This window comes from Gouania willdenowi, chromosome 4 (assembly GCF_900634775.1).
Source record: "Gouania willdenowi chromosome 4, fGouWil2.1, whole genome shotgun sequence".
In the NCBI taxonomy this organism is placed as follows: domain Eukaryota; kingdom Metazoa; phylum Chordata; class Actinopteri; order Blenniiformes; family Gobiesocidae; genus Gouania; species Gouania willdenowi.
Genome location: NC_041047.1, coordinates 37,017,319 through 37,031,863, shown reverse-complemented (window position 1 = coordinate 37,031,863; position 14,545 = coordinate 37,017,319). Strand labels below are relative to the sequence as shown.

Sequence of the window (14,545 nt, the reverse complement as noted above, 5' to 3'; positions counted from 1 at the left end):
GACGGATCTGGATAAGCATGTAAAAGGACAAAAAAAAAAATAATAATAATGATGTGATTTTGCTCTGAATGTCAAATGAATTTCTGTGAATGCAACCATGTCGGAAATGAACTGAATAAATTTTAAAAAAAAAATAAATAAATACAGTGCAGTGACTTTTTTTTTTTTTTTTTTTAAGTCCAATTAAGGCACAAAATACATTTTCAGTTGCACTTTTAAAAAGAAAAAAAAACTATTATGCAGTTTTGCATTGTTTACTATAGAACCAGAATTTAAATGAATAGGCTTCTTCTTCATTTATATTATTCCTTTATTTATTTCATTCAAGATTAATTTTTAGTTAAACTGCGTTGTTTTGAATAGTTTATCAAGGGATTTTTTTGCCAATGAAAAATAAAAGGAAAATAGTACAGCATTTGTCTACAGTCCCATTTTATAAAATAAATCGTGAGAGAATCGTATCGTGAATTGAATCGTATCGGGAGTTGAGTGAATCGTTACATTCCTAGTCACAAAACGATATTATCGCAATATATCACGATATTCTACCCAGTTAATACCAAAATTAAACTTGAAAAATCAAGATACTGTACATGTTCATCAGAAGATATTGATCAGTCAAAACTATTTGCTTCAAAACGTCCTATTTATTATTAGTGTTTTGCACGTTTTCACTGAAAAAAAAGAAGTGTTACACTGCCATCATAAAATAAAGTGAACAAGTTTCTTTTCACCGAAACTGTGTAGAAGTCTCAAAGTAACCATGACAACATAACGACGGCATTGTAACAACTGTAAGTGAGAACATTAAGGATAAATCACCCCGAGTTACTGACAGTGCACAAAAATAATAAAAAAAATAACTTATCCTATTATATCAGTTTAAACACTGATCTGAACAAATTATATGAAAATAAAATGTCTGTGCATACATAGAAAATGCAGGCTTTACACACTGCCATCGTAATTGGGATGTAACAATTCACTTAACTCCCGATTCGATTCACAATACGATTCTCTCACGATTTATTTTACAAAGTGGAACTGTATACAAATGATGACAGAAAAATATTCCTTTATTTTTTTGGGGGGAAAATAGAAAATAATGTACTATTTTTCATTGTCAAAAGAATCCTTTGATAAGCTATTCAAAACAATGCAACTAAACTAAAAATAAATATCGAATGAAATAAATAAAGGAATAATATAAATGAAGAAGAAGCCTATTCATTTAAATTCTGGTTCTATAGTAAACAATGCAAAACTGCATAATAGATTTTTTTCTTTTTAAAAGTGCAACTGAAAATGTATTTTGTGCCTTAATTGGACTTTAAAAAAAAAAAAAAAAAAAACAGTCACTACACTGTATTTACGTCAGATATTTGTTTGAACCAGCAGAGGGCGCTGGTAACCCAGTGGTCGGTTGGCATGCAAAAATTCTTGAAGTGAATTTTATGTATTTTTATGCATTTCTGTTGTAATTCTGTGTACTTTTTGTATAAATATAGTTTAGTTTTTTGTTTTATTTTACTGTGTGCGCGCAGCTCCTTCGTGCACCCGCATTGTATTTTCCTGTAATGTATATTTTTTGGAGTCGTGTATTTTTTATTCTTTCAGTTGTCTTTGTGTATTTTTTTGTTTTATTTTACTCATTTAGTATATTTTTATTATAAATAAATAAATACTGTGTGCGTGTTCCCGTGAAATGTTTGAGATGCTGATAACCAAACTCCATAGCGATTGTAGCGCCAATCAGAAAAACAACAAAACTGCACAAAACAAAATATAAAGCTCCAAACTACATGAGTAAGTAAATTAAAGTATTGTCTACTATTCGGCTGTCTTTTTTTAAATACAAAAATCTTTTTTTACCTTCGAACCGAGTGGTCAGAGCTTAGCTTCCATGCACGGCACCACAGAGAATCTGCAGTTTTCCAGATGGAGTATTGAACGGGTTGAGGTCAATACCGACTCTAGTGAAACAGCACGTTATTGAGCAACAGTTATATGGTTTAAACAATGGGAAACGTGGCTGACGGTTTCAAATAATCTATTCAGAGAGCTCCCGTGTTTGAGAAGCTAAAGATATCATGGTGAAGGAGGAGTGGCCGCACACATGACTTTTGCTCGGGTGAGGAGCTGTGCAGTGAAATAGAGATGGTGCGCTAGCGCCCCCTCACACCCTGAGGTCAAAAGTTAAATAGGTGTCATTTCAGGGCTGTCCAGAAGTGAAATAAAATTAAAATAAATATTGTGAAATGACCAAATTACTCCAAAATAACAGATACACACACTCGGAGTATTTGGAACCCGTTGACCAAGTTTCAGGTCGAACTCGCACCGCGTCGGGGAGATATTTGTTCCACATCCGCGCACACAGACCATCCTTGCTTTTATAGATGGATAGTACCATTGCATTTATGGATATAAATGTATACTAACCTCACTAAAATGACAACATTGCAATTGCATGAATTAATATTAAAGCTTTAATAAATAAATCAAACAAAAATATTAATATTTGATGCATTGATATTCAAACAATGCACAATATGAAATAGGGATGTAACAATTCACTCAACTCCCGATTCGATTCATGATACTGGGTTCACGATACGATTCTCTCACGATTTATTTTACAAAATGGGACTGTATATAAATGACTGAAAAATATTCCTTTATTTTTTTTGGGAAAATACTATACTATTTTTCATTGTCAAAAGAATCCCTTGATAAACTATTCAAAACAATGCAATTTAACTAAAAATAAATCTTGAATGAAATAAATAAAGGAATAATACAAATGAAGAAGAAGCTTATTATTTAAATTCTGGTTCTATAGTAAACAATACAAAACTACATAATAGTTCTTTTTCTTTTTTAAAAAAAGAAAATGTATTTTGTGCCTTAACAATTGGACTTAAAAAAAAAAACAGTCATTTTACTGTATTTAGGTCAGATATTTGTTTGAACCAGCAGAGGGCGCTGGTAACCCAGTGGTCAGTTGGCATGCAGATATTTTGAAGTGAAGAAGAGAAGCTATGCTAGCAGACAGAGCAAATAGAAAAACGTGACTTTTACAGATATTCACGTAATATTACAGATATTATTTCGGTGCTAAAGGGATAAGGAATCATTTATGACTATGTTTAAGAGTAGAAGGCGGCCAGAAAGAAAGTATGAGCCGATTTCGCTCGCCAACACTTCTGGGTAGCGCCCTCTGTTGGTTAAAAAAGTACTGCGATTCAATTTTCACAGCATCGATGTGAATCGTTATACCTATGAATCGATTTTTAACTGCCTTACGATTAATCGTTACATCCCTAATATAAAATGTTTAACTTGAACCTGTTCTTGTTTATTAAATAATATTGTACAGGCTTATAACTGACTGGGCTGTGAAAAATTTAAACATGTTCTCTAATCAAAACAAAGTACATTTAAGTAGTTGATGAAGAGCAGCTTCTCTGCTCTGATCTTCTTCTCCTGCTCTTTTCTACATCTCCAAACATCTTTCACGCCGTGGACCATTTCTTGTGCGTGCTGCTTATTCCCACCTTCAAGTAATAATTATAAAGTGGATCAAGTAGGGTCGTGATGAAGTCCAGAGGATCTAACTAGATCTCTGTGACAAGCGGCAAACAACGCGTGCTTGTCTGGAAACGAGCCAACTCGTCTGCGGAGTCGTTGAGCGGCTGTGTTTCAATACATCTGAGCACTACAGTGTTTGAAGCAGAGTAGACGAAGCGCGTAAGAAGGGCTGCACAATGAATCAAATTTTAATCGTGAACACGATTTTTGTTGCCACAATTAAATTGACCTGATCGTTGGCAATATGTACAATTAAAATGTGGGCTCTGCTGCATATCTAATCAGGCATGCAGTTAACCCTCAGTACATTTTAAATTCTTGGATTAATTTTCACTGTAAATTGTTCATATTGTTTTTTTTAAAAGTAGTGCAAAAAGAAATGCAGATTTTTCCCTAACATGACAAATAATTGTGATTAAAATCGTAATTACAATATTGATCAAAAATAATCGTGACTATCATTTTGGTCAAAATCGTGCAGCTCTTTCGCACAAGTGTCAACACTAGTTCTTTATGTGTAGCCCTCCGTTAACATGGATCACACACTGCAGCCTGACAGTGTGTTATATTTGTGCCACAATTCTTCTGTCAGCGCACGTCTGAACTTAGTCCGCGTTATAAAGATAACGGGATTAAAATGAAACCAGCGTGCACATGAAATGATCCACTCCGCAGTAAAATCACACAGAGAGCTGTGTGTGTGTCTCCAAGAACATGCTTGGATAATAAATAAAGCAAAGAAGCTGATTTTTATTAAGAACTTCAATGCAATTAGTTTTTTAATGAGAGAATATATTTAATTTGACTCTTTCAGCAGCCCAGTTATAGGCCTGTACAATATTAAACATTTTATTTTATACTGTACATCGTTGGAATGTTGGCGCTAACTAAATATTTTGAATTTATTTTTTTTATTTAAAGTATTCATTTTAATTCATACAATTGCAATGTTTTAGTGAGGTTAGTACACAGTCGGAGTCATAAATGCTATAGGACTAATTTGCATATTTTTTCGGTTTCGGCCAAGAAAATTTCATTTCGGTACATCTTTAATCACTAGTATTGATAAACAATCAGTTTTACCAGTTTGGTTTTGTTAAGGCTTCTTGACTGTAATTTAAAATCAATTTTTTTTTTTTTTCTTTTTCAGGCAAAAGCTGGCAGGCTGACGGGAACTTGCATCTTACAGGACGGATTATCTGGTAACTGACCATTTAGCTGGTAAGTTGTTACTGCCGTAAACAAAGACAAGTATTAACAGCTGGAGATTTGATTTGCTACAGATGGCCTTCATTTTCTTGTTCTTTGAACCAAGGACCGTTGAGGTGGAACAGCTTCCAGAGATCCTTAATCAACTCTGTAGTCAAACTGAGTGACAATGGAGTAACTCTGTTTATCATTGGAGTGGTGACTCATGTCGTCTTTGATTTTACTGTTTACCCAGAAGCAAAGGATCAACAAAGAGAGGTTGAACCTGATATTAAGTCAAACAACCTTTAGCTCTGCCTTGTTGCTGCATTTCAGTCACTGAGGGTACTGAAAATGATGGTAAATAACTGGTGCTTCAAGCAAACTTGCATTGGTAGAGTGTAAGAAAATGGTGTGGACTGTGGGGCAAAGCAGCCTGAGAAGGAAGAGGCCTCTTAAAGGGGAATTTTCTCCAACGTGCTCAGGGGTTGGGGCAGCCCGCCGCTCTGGAGCTTGAAGCAGTTTTCCCACAACTGGCATCTGTGGAAAAACAACCCTGAGATCTGGGTGTTGTCATGGGTGTACGGAACTTGTGAGCTCGTTTTAAGGCCAAAAAAAGCCCTCCACCCAAAGCAGTTGACTTTTCTCTGTTCAATCAAAAGTAAGTTAGGTTTACGACAACCAGTCGAACAAGGAAGTGTTAAAGCTGCTGATGTTGTTTTTTATTGACGTTGAGGATTGTCTTTGATTATGGAACATGTGCTTCAAAGATCTAAGGTTTCTCCTTAGTGTGTTTTGCTTTAATCTGTTCCAGTTTAGGTATTCAGTGTGATCAACAGGGTGCAATTCATATGTTGAGTTTGCGTTTGGATTGCTTTTGACCCCCAGTGGTCAAAAGTTTTTTACTTTTCTCAAATCAATTTGAAAAAATAAAATTCTTAATGATGTACATAATATACATTTATTTTAAGTGTCATAAAACACAGTGACTATACGAAATATATATTCTTTCATTTGCTGTTTTAAAAATACATGTTATTTTTTTAGCGCTCAATTATTCTTTTGTTGCCGCACACAATTGTTTTTGTTTCAACACTGCAGCCAGCAGTTCATGTATGGTACTGCAGCAAAAATGTGCTGCTAGCCAGATTTTTTTATGAATTTCCAACATTATTCTAAAAATGGTGATTTTTTTTATTTTTTTTTTTTTTTTATTGACACGGTTCAGTCACGCAGTTTAAAAAAAAAAAAAAAAAAAAAAAGAAATCAGGGCGAAGCTGCTTTCTCCTTGTAAATAGGACGTTACATTTCTTTGACTGTTTTGGACAAAATACTGGGACTCATTGGATTTTTAAATGTCTGAGGAAGATTCTGAGACTACTTTTGATGGAATATATGGTTTCATTCAGACATGGCATCACTTTAAAGGTGAGCAGTGCTGGCTTGTTTGTGTCACCATGTGTTTGCTGTTATGGTTAAAAACAGAAGATTCTAAGCTTTTAAACGGTATGATACGCGTGTGATACTGCTGTAATAAGTGAGAAGATGCATGTTGAGCCATATTTAGCTCGGTGGATGTTACGATGCGTAAACGCAAACTTTTGTAGTTAACATTATCAATTATGTTACAATCATTTTAGCATTATTGTATATGCTACACAAATTGTGGTTGGCGCAGTCTCAAACGGTCTGTATTTATTTCTATTTTTTCTTTTGCTCCTCCTGGTAAGAATCTCAAACTCCCTCTATGGTGAAAACCTTTTTCGTTTCACGCCAATTCACTATTGAAAGTACTTGGAATACTCTTGTTCTATAGGAAGAAATGTTGTTTAATCGTAACCCTGGTCATGCTGCTGGCTGTATTCCTTATTCTCTTGCTCAGTGCTTAGCACACGGAGCTGACACATTCTCAAATGACAAGAACAAGTGTGATAATTGTAAGCTCTTTGAGTTTAAAGTTAGATTAGATAATGGTGAGCATCCCAAAGTCCAACTCTGATTATAAGGTTGTATACCACCTCAAGCCTGACACTCGAAAACAGATTAACATTTTTACACCTTCAGATGAAAGCTTTGCGATAACTTAGAATTAATACATTTTATTTATAATGTACTTTTCATTTAAGATATATCTCAAAGTGTTAGAGAAATAAGATATCTATTTAAAGGCTGCGTTTAATAGATATGTTTTGAGGGTTTTTTTTTTTTTTTTTTTTTGAAGCGTCCACAGTCTGTGGGGCACTCAGACTTTCTGGAGGTAGTTCCAGAGGGAGCATCGAAGCAGATCACCTGTATTAAATAGACGGTGTGTCTGTATGTGTTTCATGCCAGGAAGTCAAAGTGTGCAACAATTATTTTGACGGTACCGATTTAAAAAAAAAAAAAAAATAGAAAAAGCAACAGAAAAGCCCCCAACCTGGTCGAAACGAACCGTAGGCGAGGAAAATGACAGTGTAGGGGGCCCCTATGCTCAATAAGAACCTGTTTAAAAGGGCTTTCCATTGATCTGATCGGTCATATTGAATCAATATTTTGCAGTTTGAGTTCTCCACTCATTTAGAATTGATGGTAAATGAGAGACATTGGCTCATGATTCATTTTCTTTGACCACACTTGTAATATGATTAGCTTAAGTATTGTTTAAATGTGGAACATGGCATTGATGCTGATATTGATATCCATCTGATATTCTATCGGCACAAATCATACTTACTTTATTACTTATTTATGTGGAATTTTAGAAAAGTCTTGATCAAGTGATATTTGTCAAAGAATAGTCAACAACAGTAATCTTGAACATAAAAGCAGTGGACAATTGAATGAAATAGAAAAATTAAATAAAGACCACGAATAATAACCTCAATAAATCCAACATAAACAATGATTATTATATCGGAGCCTTTGGATTTCATTTAATTTTAATTAGTTTATTAATCCCTGAAGGGAAATATGTTACACTCTGTTATTTTTAGGGACATGCTTCTCACACACACATAGGCCCGAATCACACACATGCACAAACAGGACCTGTGAACATGCATCAATGGAGAGATGTCAGAGTGGGGCTGCTTCCTCAATGAAGGGAGCGCACCAGAGCAGTGTTGGGGTTTGATGCCTTGCTCAAGGGCACCTCGACAGTGCTCGAGAAGTGCCCTGGCACCTCTCCAGCTACCAGAACAACTTCTGTATTTTGGTCCGCTATGGGACATTGGGAACCGGCCACCCTCCGGTTTCCAACCCATGGTGATCGGTAGACCCTTTGTAAAAACTAACCTCACTGTCATCATACATGACCTTTGACCTGCATTACTTCACAAACAGTTCTTAGTAGTTAATAATATTCCTGTGTAGTTGTAGTAATGTCGCTTTAAATTTCTTTTTTTTAGTAATGTGGTCTATGCAGTACAAATGTTCTTTGTGCTGTTCTGCTTTGAGTAGGAGAAGTTTCTCATATTGGCAGCCCAAAACAGGCAGTTTCTGATCCTGTGTCTGTTTTCAGTCATTGTGAGTTTCTGTGAACGCTCGAATGAGCGTGTATCTTTAAATGTTGTCACTGCATGGAATTGTGGATCCGAATTATGTGGTCTCCCTTGGTAAAGGATCTATCAGTGTTTCTTAGGCTAAAGGAGGTTGTAAAGGTACCATCGAGCCTCCTTTCCTTAGGTTTTATAGAATTGGAAAGTTCCTTATCATGGCCGCCACTTAAACACTTCTGGAGGTTAAGGAAAAGTGGATAGGAAAGGAGATAGGAGGGTATATTCAAATGCACCCCTTGGTGTTTTGATTGTTTTAGATCTGACATTCAATGGTCAGATCAAATTTATCACAAAGACATTTCCTACCACCTAAAGAACATCTCCAGATAATGACTCAGAAAGATCAGGAGAAACTGATTTGATCTCCTTCAGACTGTACTATTGTAATGGTCTTCATCAAACATCTACAGCTGGTTCAGAACGCTGCAGCTCGGGTCTTAACCAGAGCAAAGAGGTCAGAACACATTACTCCAGTTTTAAAGTCTTTACACTGGCTCCCAGTCAGCCTCAGAATAGACTTTAAAGTTCTGCTGCTAGTGTATAATTGTGTGAATGGGTTTGGTCCAGAATACATCAGTGAGATGTTTGTCAGGTATGAACCCAGCAGGTCTCTCAGATCTATGGACACAGGTCAGATAGTGGAGCCCATTGCTCACAGTGAACATTGTGATGCTGCTTTTAGTTGTTATGCTGCAAAGAAGTGGAACAAACTGTAGCAGAGCTGAAGTCAACATCACATGTGAACATTTTAAATCCTTTTCTCTACTGTGTATCACTGAGAGGGAGATTTATATTTATTGTAGATTTAATGTTTTTACTGCTGATTTTATTGTTAATCATTTTTTAGCTTTTAAATGTTTTCTGTTGCACTTTTTAATCATGTTGCCTTGTCTTTGAAATGCGCTATACAAATAAATTTGCCTTGCCTGGATCTTTTTCAAGATGCTAGATATACTCACTAGGAATTCAACACTGCTGGCCACTGGCATGCGTAACAATTAATGAATGGTCGTTATTCAAATGTTGGTTGAAAGGCAAAGCGTCCAAGAATTTTTAATAAAATGCCATTTTGTGTGCTATTGTTGGTGATTAAAGTCATGACATTGTCAGCAAAGTTATCAACATAAGACATGGCAGATTTAGTTATAATAAAAACATTGATCCTTCTTGATGTTGGGTTATATAATTGTCTTACACTAATTAATGTTTCTGTTTCAGTGGCACACTCGACTCCGTGTTAACGTGGGATTTTAACCATGAGCTCAGTCGCTGTACTTACGCAGGAAAGTTTCAATGAGCACCGTAGTGGGCTCTTGCCAGAGAAGAAAGGTGGTGAGTATCTGTACGTTATCGGGCTGCAGTAAGTTTGTGCCAGACCCAGATTTGATGATCTCCTTCTTCTGTGTCCAGCTGCTGGGGCTGGACCCAATGCTGGAGAGGAAGAGGATGCCCTTCCCACCTATAAGGATGCTTTTCCACCTCTGCCCGAGAAGGCAGCCTCTCCTGAAAGCACCCAGGAAACTTCCAACGCCTGGACAGCCAAGATTCGTCCCATCAAATCATCCATCATCACCCAGGTGGGACTTGTGTTTAAATTAATGTTACTAGTGCAGTGCCTGTAGGAAGTATGTAATGCGATGGAAAATTGGTCCTACCTCTACAGTGATTCCTATGTTCTAATATTCATTGAGTCCGTCAACTCGGGAGGTTGGACGTGGTAGCGTCCAAACAAATCTGACATTGCACACCCAGCAGCTATGTTGACACTCAGGTCAATTTGATCCTGATCCGTAGAGAGATATCGAGGAACACACACAGAGATTCCTTGCTTTTATAGAGAGATGTAATCACTTTATCCTATTGATGGACAACATTTGTAGGGCTCTATAATACTCATATTTTTTCCAAATTCTGTGTTTTGCTCATGAATTTTTTTAAAATGCCTTTTTTTATATATATATATATTTCATAATTTTTTTCCAGAAAATATTGGTTTTCAACTCCTGTGAGGAAACAAAAATAAATGATAAAAAAGAAAACTATAAATTTAAAAAAAAATTAAATCAAGGGGTATACCTAAAGAGAGGCTCAGATGCCTACACCAAAAATATTAATACCAATATTTTAATTGATTAGGAAGCCTAATAAGGTAACAAAGAGAAGAAAAACAAATTAGATGATGGGTAGTATTTTTTTAATGTATTTTATAGCTAATTTAAAACATGGGTCAAAACCGACCTCATTAGATATGCTAACACGAGGGTGGTTACATTTTATGGAATTATTTATGTAAGGTTTGACAATTGTGCTTAGTTGCATTATAACTTTAGTAATTGAGAATGTAATTGAATTTCAGAGGGAAAATTATAATTGAAATTGGACAAAATGCCGGTCAGTGTAATTGAACATGGATAATGAAGAAAGAATTGTAATTGAAAAATATGTGACCTCAACCGTAATTAAACTGTAAACATGGAAGAGCCATATGCACACTGCTGTCTTCGTGCACTTGCTGCCGAGTTAGACATGAATAATGTTCAAATCTACTGTAGATTCACACTTCAACTTGTTTAGAGCTTTAAAAGTATCTTGTGTTTGTCAACATGCCTGTGGAGAGAATTATAATCCCCTCACATTTACAGACTCAATCTGTGCTGGACTGATTTTGTATGAAATGGAATGCATTGGTTCTGCAACTAATTCATTGTGGATTAGTCACACATTTTTTTTAAGATTAGTAGTGAAATGCGTATCTGATTAGGGTCAATTTTGTTCCCTTACCAATGTTAAACATCTTAAATGTTGGCTCAACGTAAACAGTTTCACTTCATTTGAACAACTCACGGCTCATGCTCTCAATGACCAGAAGTTAAAAAAAAAAAAAAAAAAAAAATGAACTTGAGGGGAGAAACCTGTTCTATTTCATTCCTACTAACTGCCAGTGGCGGTGATTTAGCACTGGATATTTACGTCTCACGTACGCACTGGTTGAGCAACTATACCAACAGTCACCTGTGACCCCCCCCCCTTCCCAGGGTCTATAAGTTCCGATGTCACTTGTGGATCTTGGACGTTAGTTCCGCAAAGATCATGGAGAGCAAAAACCCGAAACGAGCCGTGGTGTCGGCAGCCCCGCAATCTTTACAGTTTGGAGCTGCGAACCTGTGTTCGCCCTCCAAGGGGGCTGGAGGAGATGCCATAATGCGGTATTGTATAACCGGCTTGTTGCCTTGACCAGTGCTGGATTAGCAGCAGTGCTCTCGCTCAAGCTAACGAGGCAATTGCAGCCCCGGTAAGTGTTTTCACACTTTCAGCTGTCACTTTCTGTTTCGCAGCCTTGGCTGTTTTTTTTCTTTTTCTCTAGTTAGCAGCAGTGCTTCCACTCAAGCTAACAAGGCACTTAGGGCCCATTTCGTTTTTTTGCAGCTCAAGCTCTTCCGTTCAATCAGTGTGGTTGGCATGTTGTTGGTAGCAGTGTTCATGCTCAAACTAACGGCGCGCCCCGCAGCTTTGAGGGTTTTCCTTGCAGCATAGGCTGCTTAGAACGTAGTTAGCCCGTTGATTAGCAGCGGTGCTCCCGCTCAAGCTGTCAAGTGTCAAGTGAAGGCAGTGTCCTTGCTCCCGGTGCACTACTATCGCCATTACGCACTCCTGTGTTGATTGCCTGGCCCCGCTGGAAGTGGAGGACGGTCGCGATCTTTTCCCACCCTGTTTTGGTATTGATCATCTGAAGACGGGGTTATCCGAAGATTCGTGCATGAACTGTGGCTACATGCCATGGACAGTACGCATGGCCAGGCTAAGAGCGGTGGAGCAGGCCTCTGAAGGGGCGACAACCCCCTAGACGACCCGCTTCTTCCCTGCCAGGTCCCAGCAGTCAAATGACAGCCAAAGGGGCCGTGGTGGCCCCAAGGGCCAAGAGACCTAGGGGTAATAAGCTGGCAGCCAAGGTTGACCGATTGTCGGCTGAGCTGGGTCAGATGAAAGACCTTCTGAAGGCACACCGGCACCTTTGTCCATTGCCGCATCAGCAACGCAGTTCGCAGATCTTGGGGTGGACTCCCCGTCGCATTACTCTGAATCGCTCTCCCGTTCCTCAGGGCAGAGCCTGTTGTGGGGGGCTGAGGCCACCCCTATGGGGTCTATAATCTGTGGGGCCCTCCTCGACTGCCGCTCGATGCCCCACAAGAAAATTTCCGAGGCAGAGATCAATCTCTTTGCCTCGGAGGAGGCAACCCACTGCCCCCTCTGGTTCTCTTGAATGGAGACCTCTAGCCCTCGCACATGATTAACCACCGGGGTTGCTCTATGCTTTCCACCTTCTGTCTTTGATCCAGCCAACACTACACAGGCCTCCGAGCAGGGCCACCACCTGCTGCTGGTCGCTCCTCTGGTTTCCTCTGCTGTGCAGGCTCTGTTGCCATCAGCTGTGGTGCCTCCCCAGTAGGAGAGATCTCCTTTTGGAGCTGGGGGGTCAGATCTGGCACCCCGACCCGCGGCGTCTCCAACTTTAGGCCTGGCCATTGCAGGGGCTGACCCACTGCTGAATGACTAACGATGCTGTAAGAGCCACTATCCTGAATGCGTTGTCACCATCCACCCAAACGCAATATGAGAACAATTTCAAGAGGTTCTCTGTCTGGTGTGAAGAAAGGCGGCTGGACATAATCCACTGCCCGGTGACCGCTATCCTGGATTTTATCCAGTCCCTCCTGGATAGTGGCCGCTCACAGTCCACGCTGAAGGTCTTGTTGTCGTGATTTCTAGCAGGTATTCTCTGGTGGGCTCCCACTGGTTAGTGACCCACTTCCTAAATAATCGTACATTGAGCATTCACCGATGCGAGCAGCTGTTTGTCTGCTACTGTGACCCTAGGCAAGGCAGGGCACTGTCAAAACAGAGGCTATCCCACTGGGTGGTGGACGCCATTACACATGCCTACACGGCCAGTGCTCTCCCTCTACCATCCAGGGTGAGACGTCACTCATGGGCTTCTCTGAAGGAGTTCCCATTGAAGCAGTTTGTGCTGCATCCTTGTAGACGTCACCCAGCACCTTTACCAGATTCTACAGGGTCAATGTGGCTACGCCTCCTCCTTTGGGAGTGGTCTTGGCCATCCCTCAGCATCCAGTGTGTGAAGTAGGTGTCTAAATTCCTAATGACACTGTTTATGTTGCTCATCCAGTGCTAATGCACCGCCCCTGGTGGTCAGTAGGGATGAAATGGAACAATAGTTACGTACGCAACTACGGTCACAGGTGACTTTGTTGGTATAGGTGCTCCACCAGTGTGTACGTGAAATGTAGATATCCAGTGCTAAAGCACCATCTCTGGCTGTCATCTGGAATTCATAGAACTGTAGTTGCATAAGTACCTTTCGTTCTGTCCTATGTATCCACATTTGAGACCACTGAAAATTCCAGGTGCCACAGTGGAGGACTGTTGCTCCAGTGGTATCTGTCATTGTGTCCTTAGGCAAGATACTTCGACGACCACCAACACTCACACACAACATTCATACTATGCAATGTGGGTGGAGAGGCCGGTGGCGCACCATGGTAGCTTAGCTTCCATTAGTTTACCCCAGGGAAGCTGTGGCTACAATAGTAGCTTACCACCACTAAGTGTGGAGTGAAAGAATAATCCCTTGATTCTGTAAAGCGTCTTTGAGTGTCCAAAAAAGCGCTATATAAAATTGATGTATCTATATTACTATCTGGGCTACTGGAAATATACTTGTCCCTACCACAGCTCCAGTGGCTATCTGAGGGTGCTTTCACACCGACCGCTCTAGGATTCATTGTCTCTTGTAGTCCTCTCAGTTTGGTCAGTGTGAATAGGCAAGCAAAGTCTAGATTAAATGGAGAATTCTAGAGTGATTGCTTCCTTTGGTCTTTGAGCGTTTTCAATCGAAGTCTAGAGAGATTAGGAGGGTCGTGAACACAACCGCAACAGTGCAAACCAGGGCTTTAAAGCCGCCAAAAGCAGGATAACTTGTTGCTGCTCCATTGTTGAATGCTGGTAAAGAACAAATGGCGAAGGAAGAAGTTTGTGACCCCTCCACGGTGCTGGCTTTGACCAATAGATGAGAGCCTTCTTCAGATTTCTCTTTCTCTGCCTAGGGACATCTCTACTCCAGTAACGGCCCCTCAACTGGTTAGCTCATGGAACTGGTTACAGTAATTGGTTAACTCATGGTACTGCACCAGAGGGTGTTTGGAGTGGATCAG

General features: G+C 39.3%; 1 protein-coding gene across 3 annotated transcripts in view; it reads left to right on the top strand.

Moving 5' to 3' along the window:
• Positions 1-14,545, top strand: part of hdlbpa (high density lipoprotein binding protein a) — a 65,913-nt gene that overhangs the window by 25,729 nt on the left and 25,639 nt on the right. For all 3 annotated transcript variants that reach the window (XM_028444681.1, XM_028444680.1, XM_028444682.1), the window contains exons 2-4: positions 4,742-4,812; positions 9,534-9,647; positions 9,726-9,892. In XM_028444681.1, coding sequence (XP_028300482.1) covers positions 9,572-9,647; positions 9,726-9,892 — 243 coding nt within the window. In that variant the 5' untranslated portion in view covers positions 4,742-4,812; positions 9,534-9,571. The remainder of the gene's footprint in view (positions 1-4,741; positions 4,813-9,533; positions 9,648-9,725; positions 9,893-14,545) is intronic.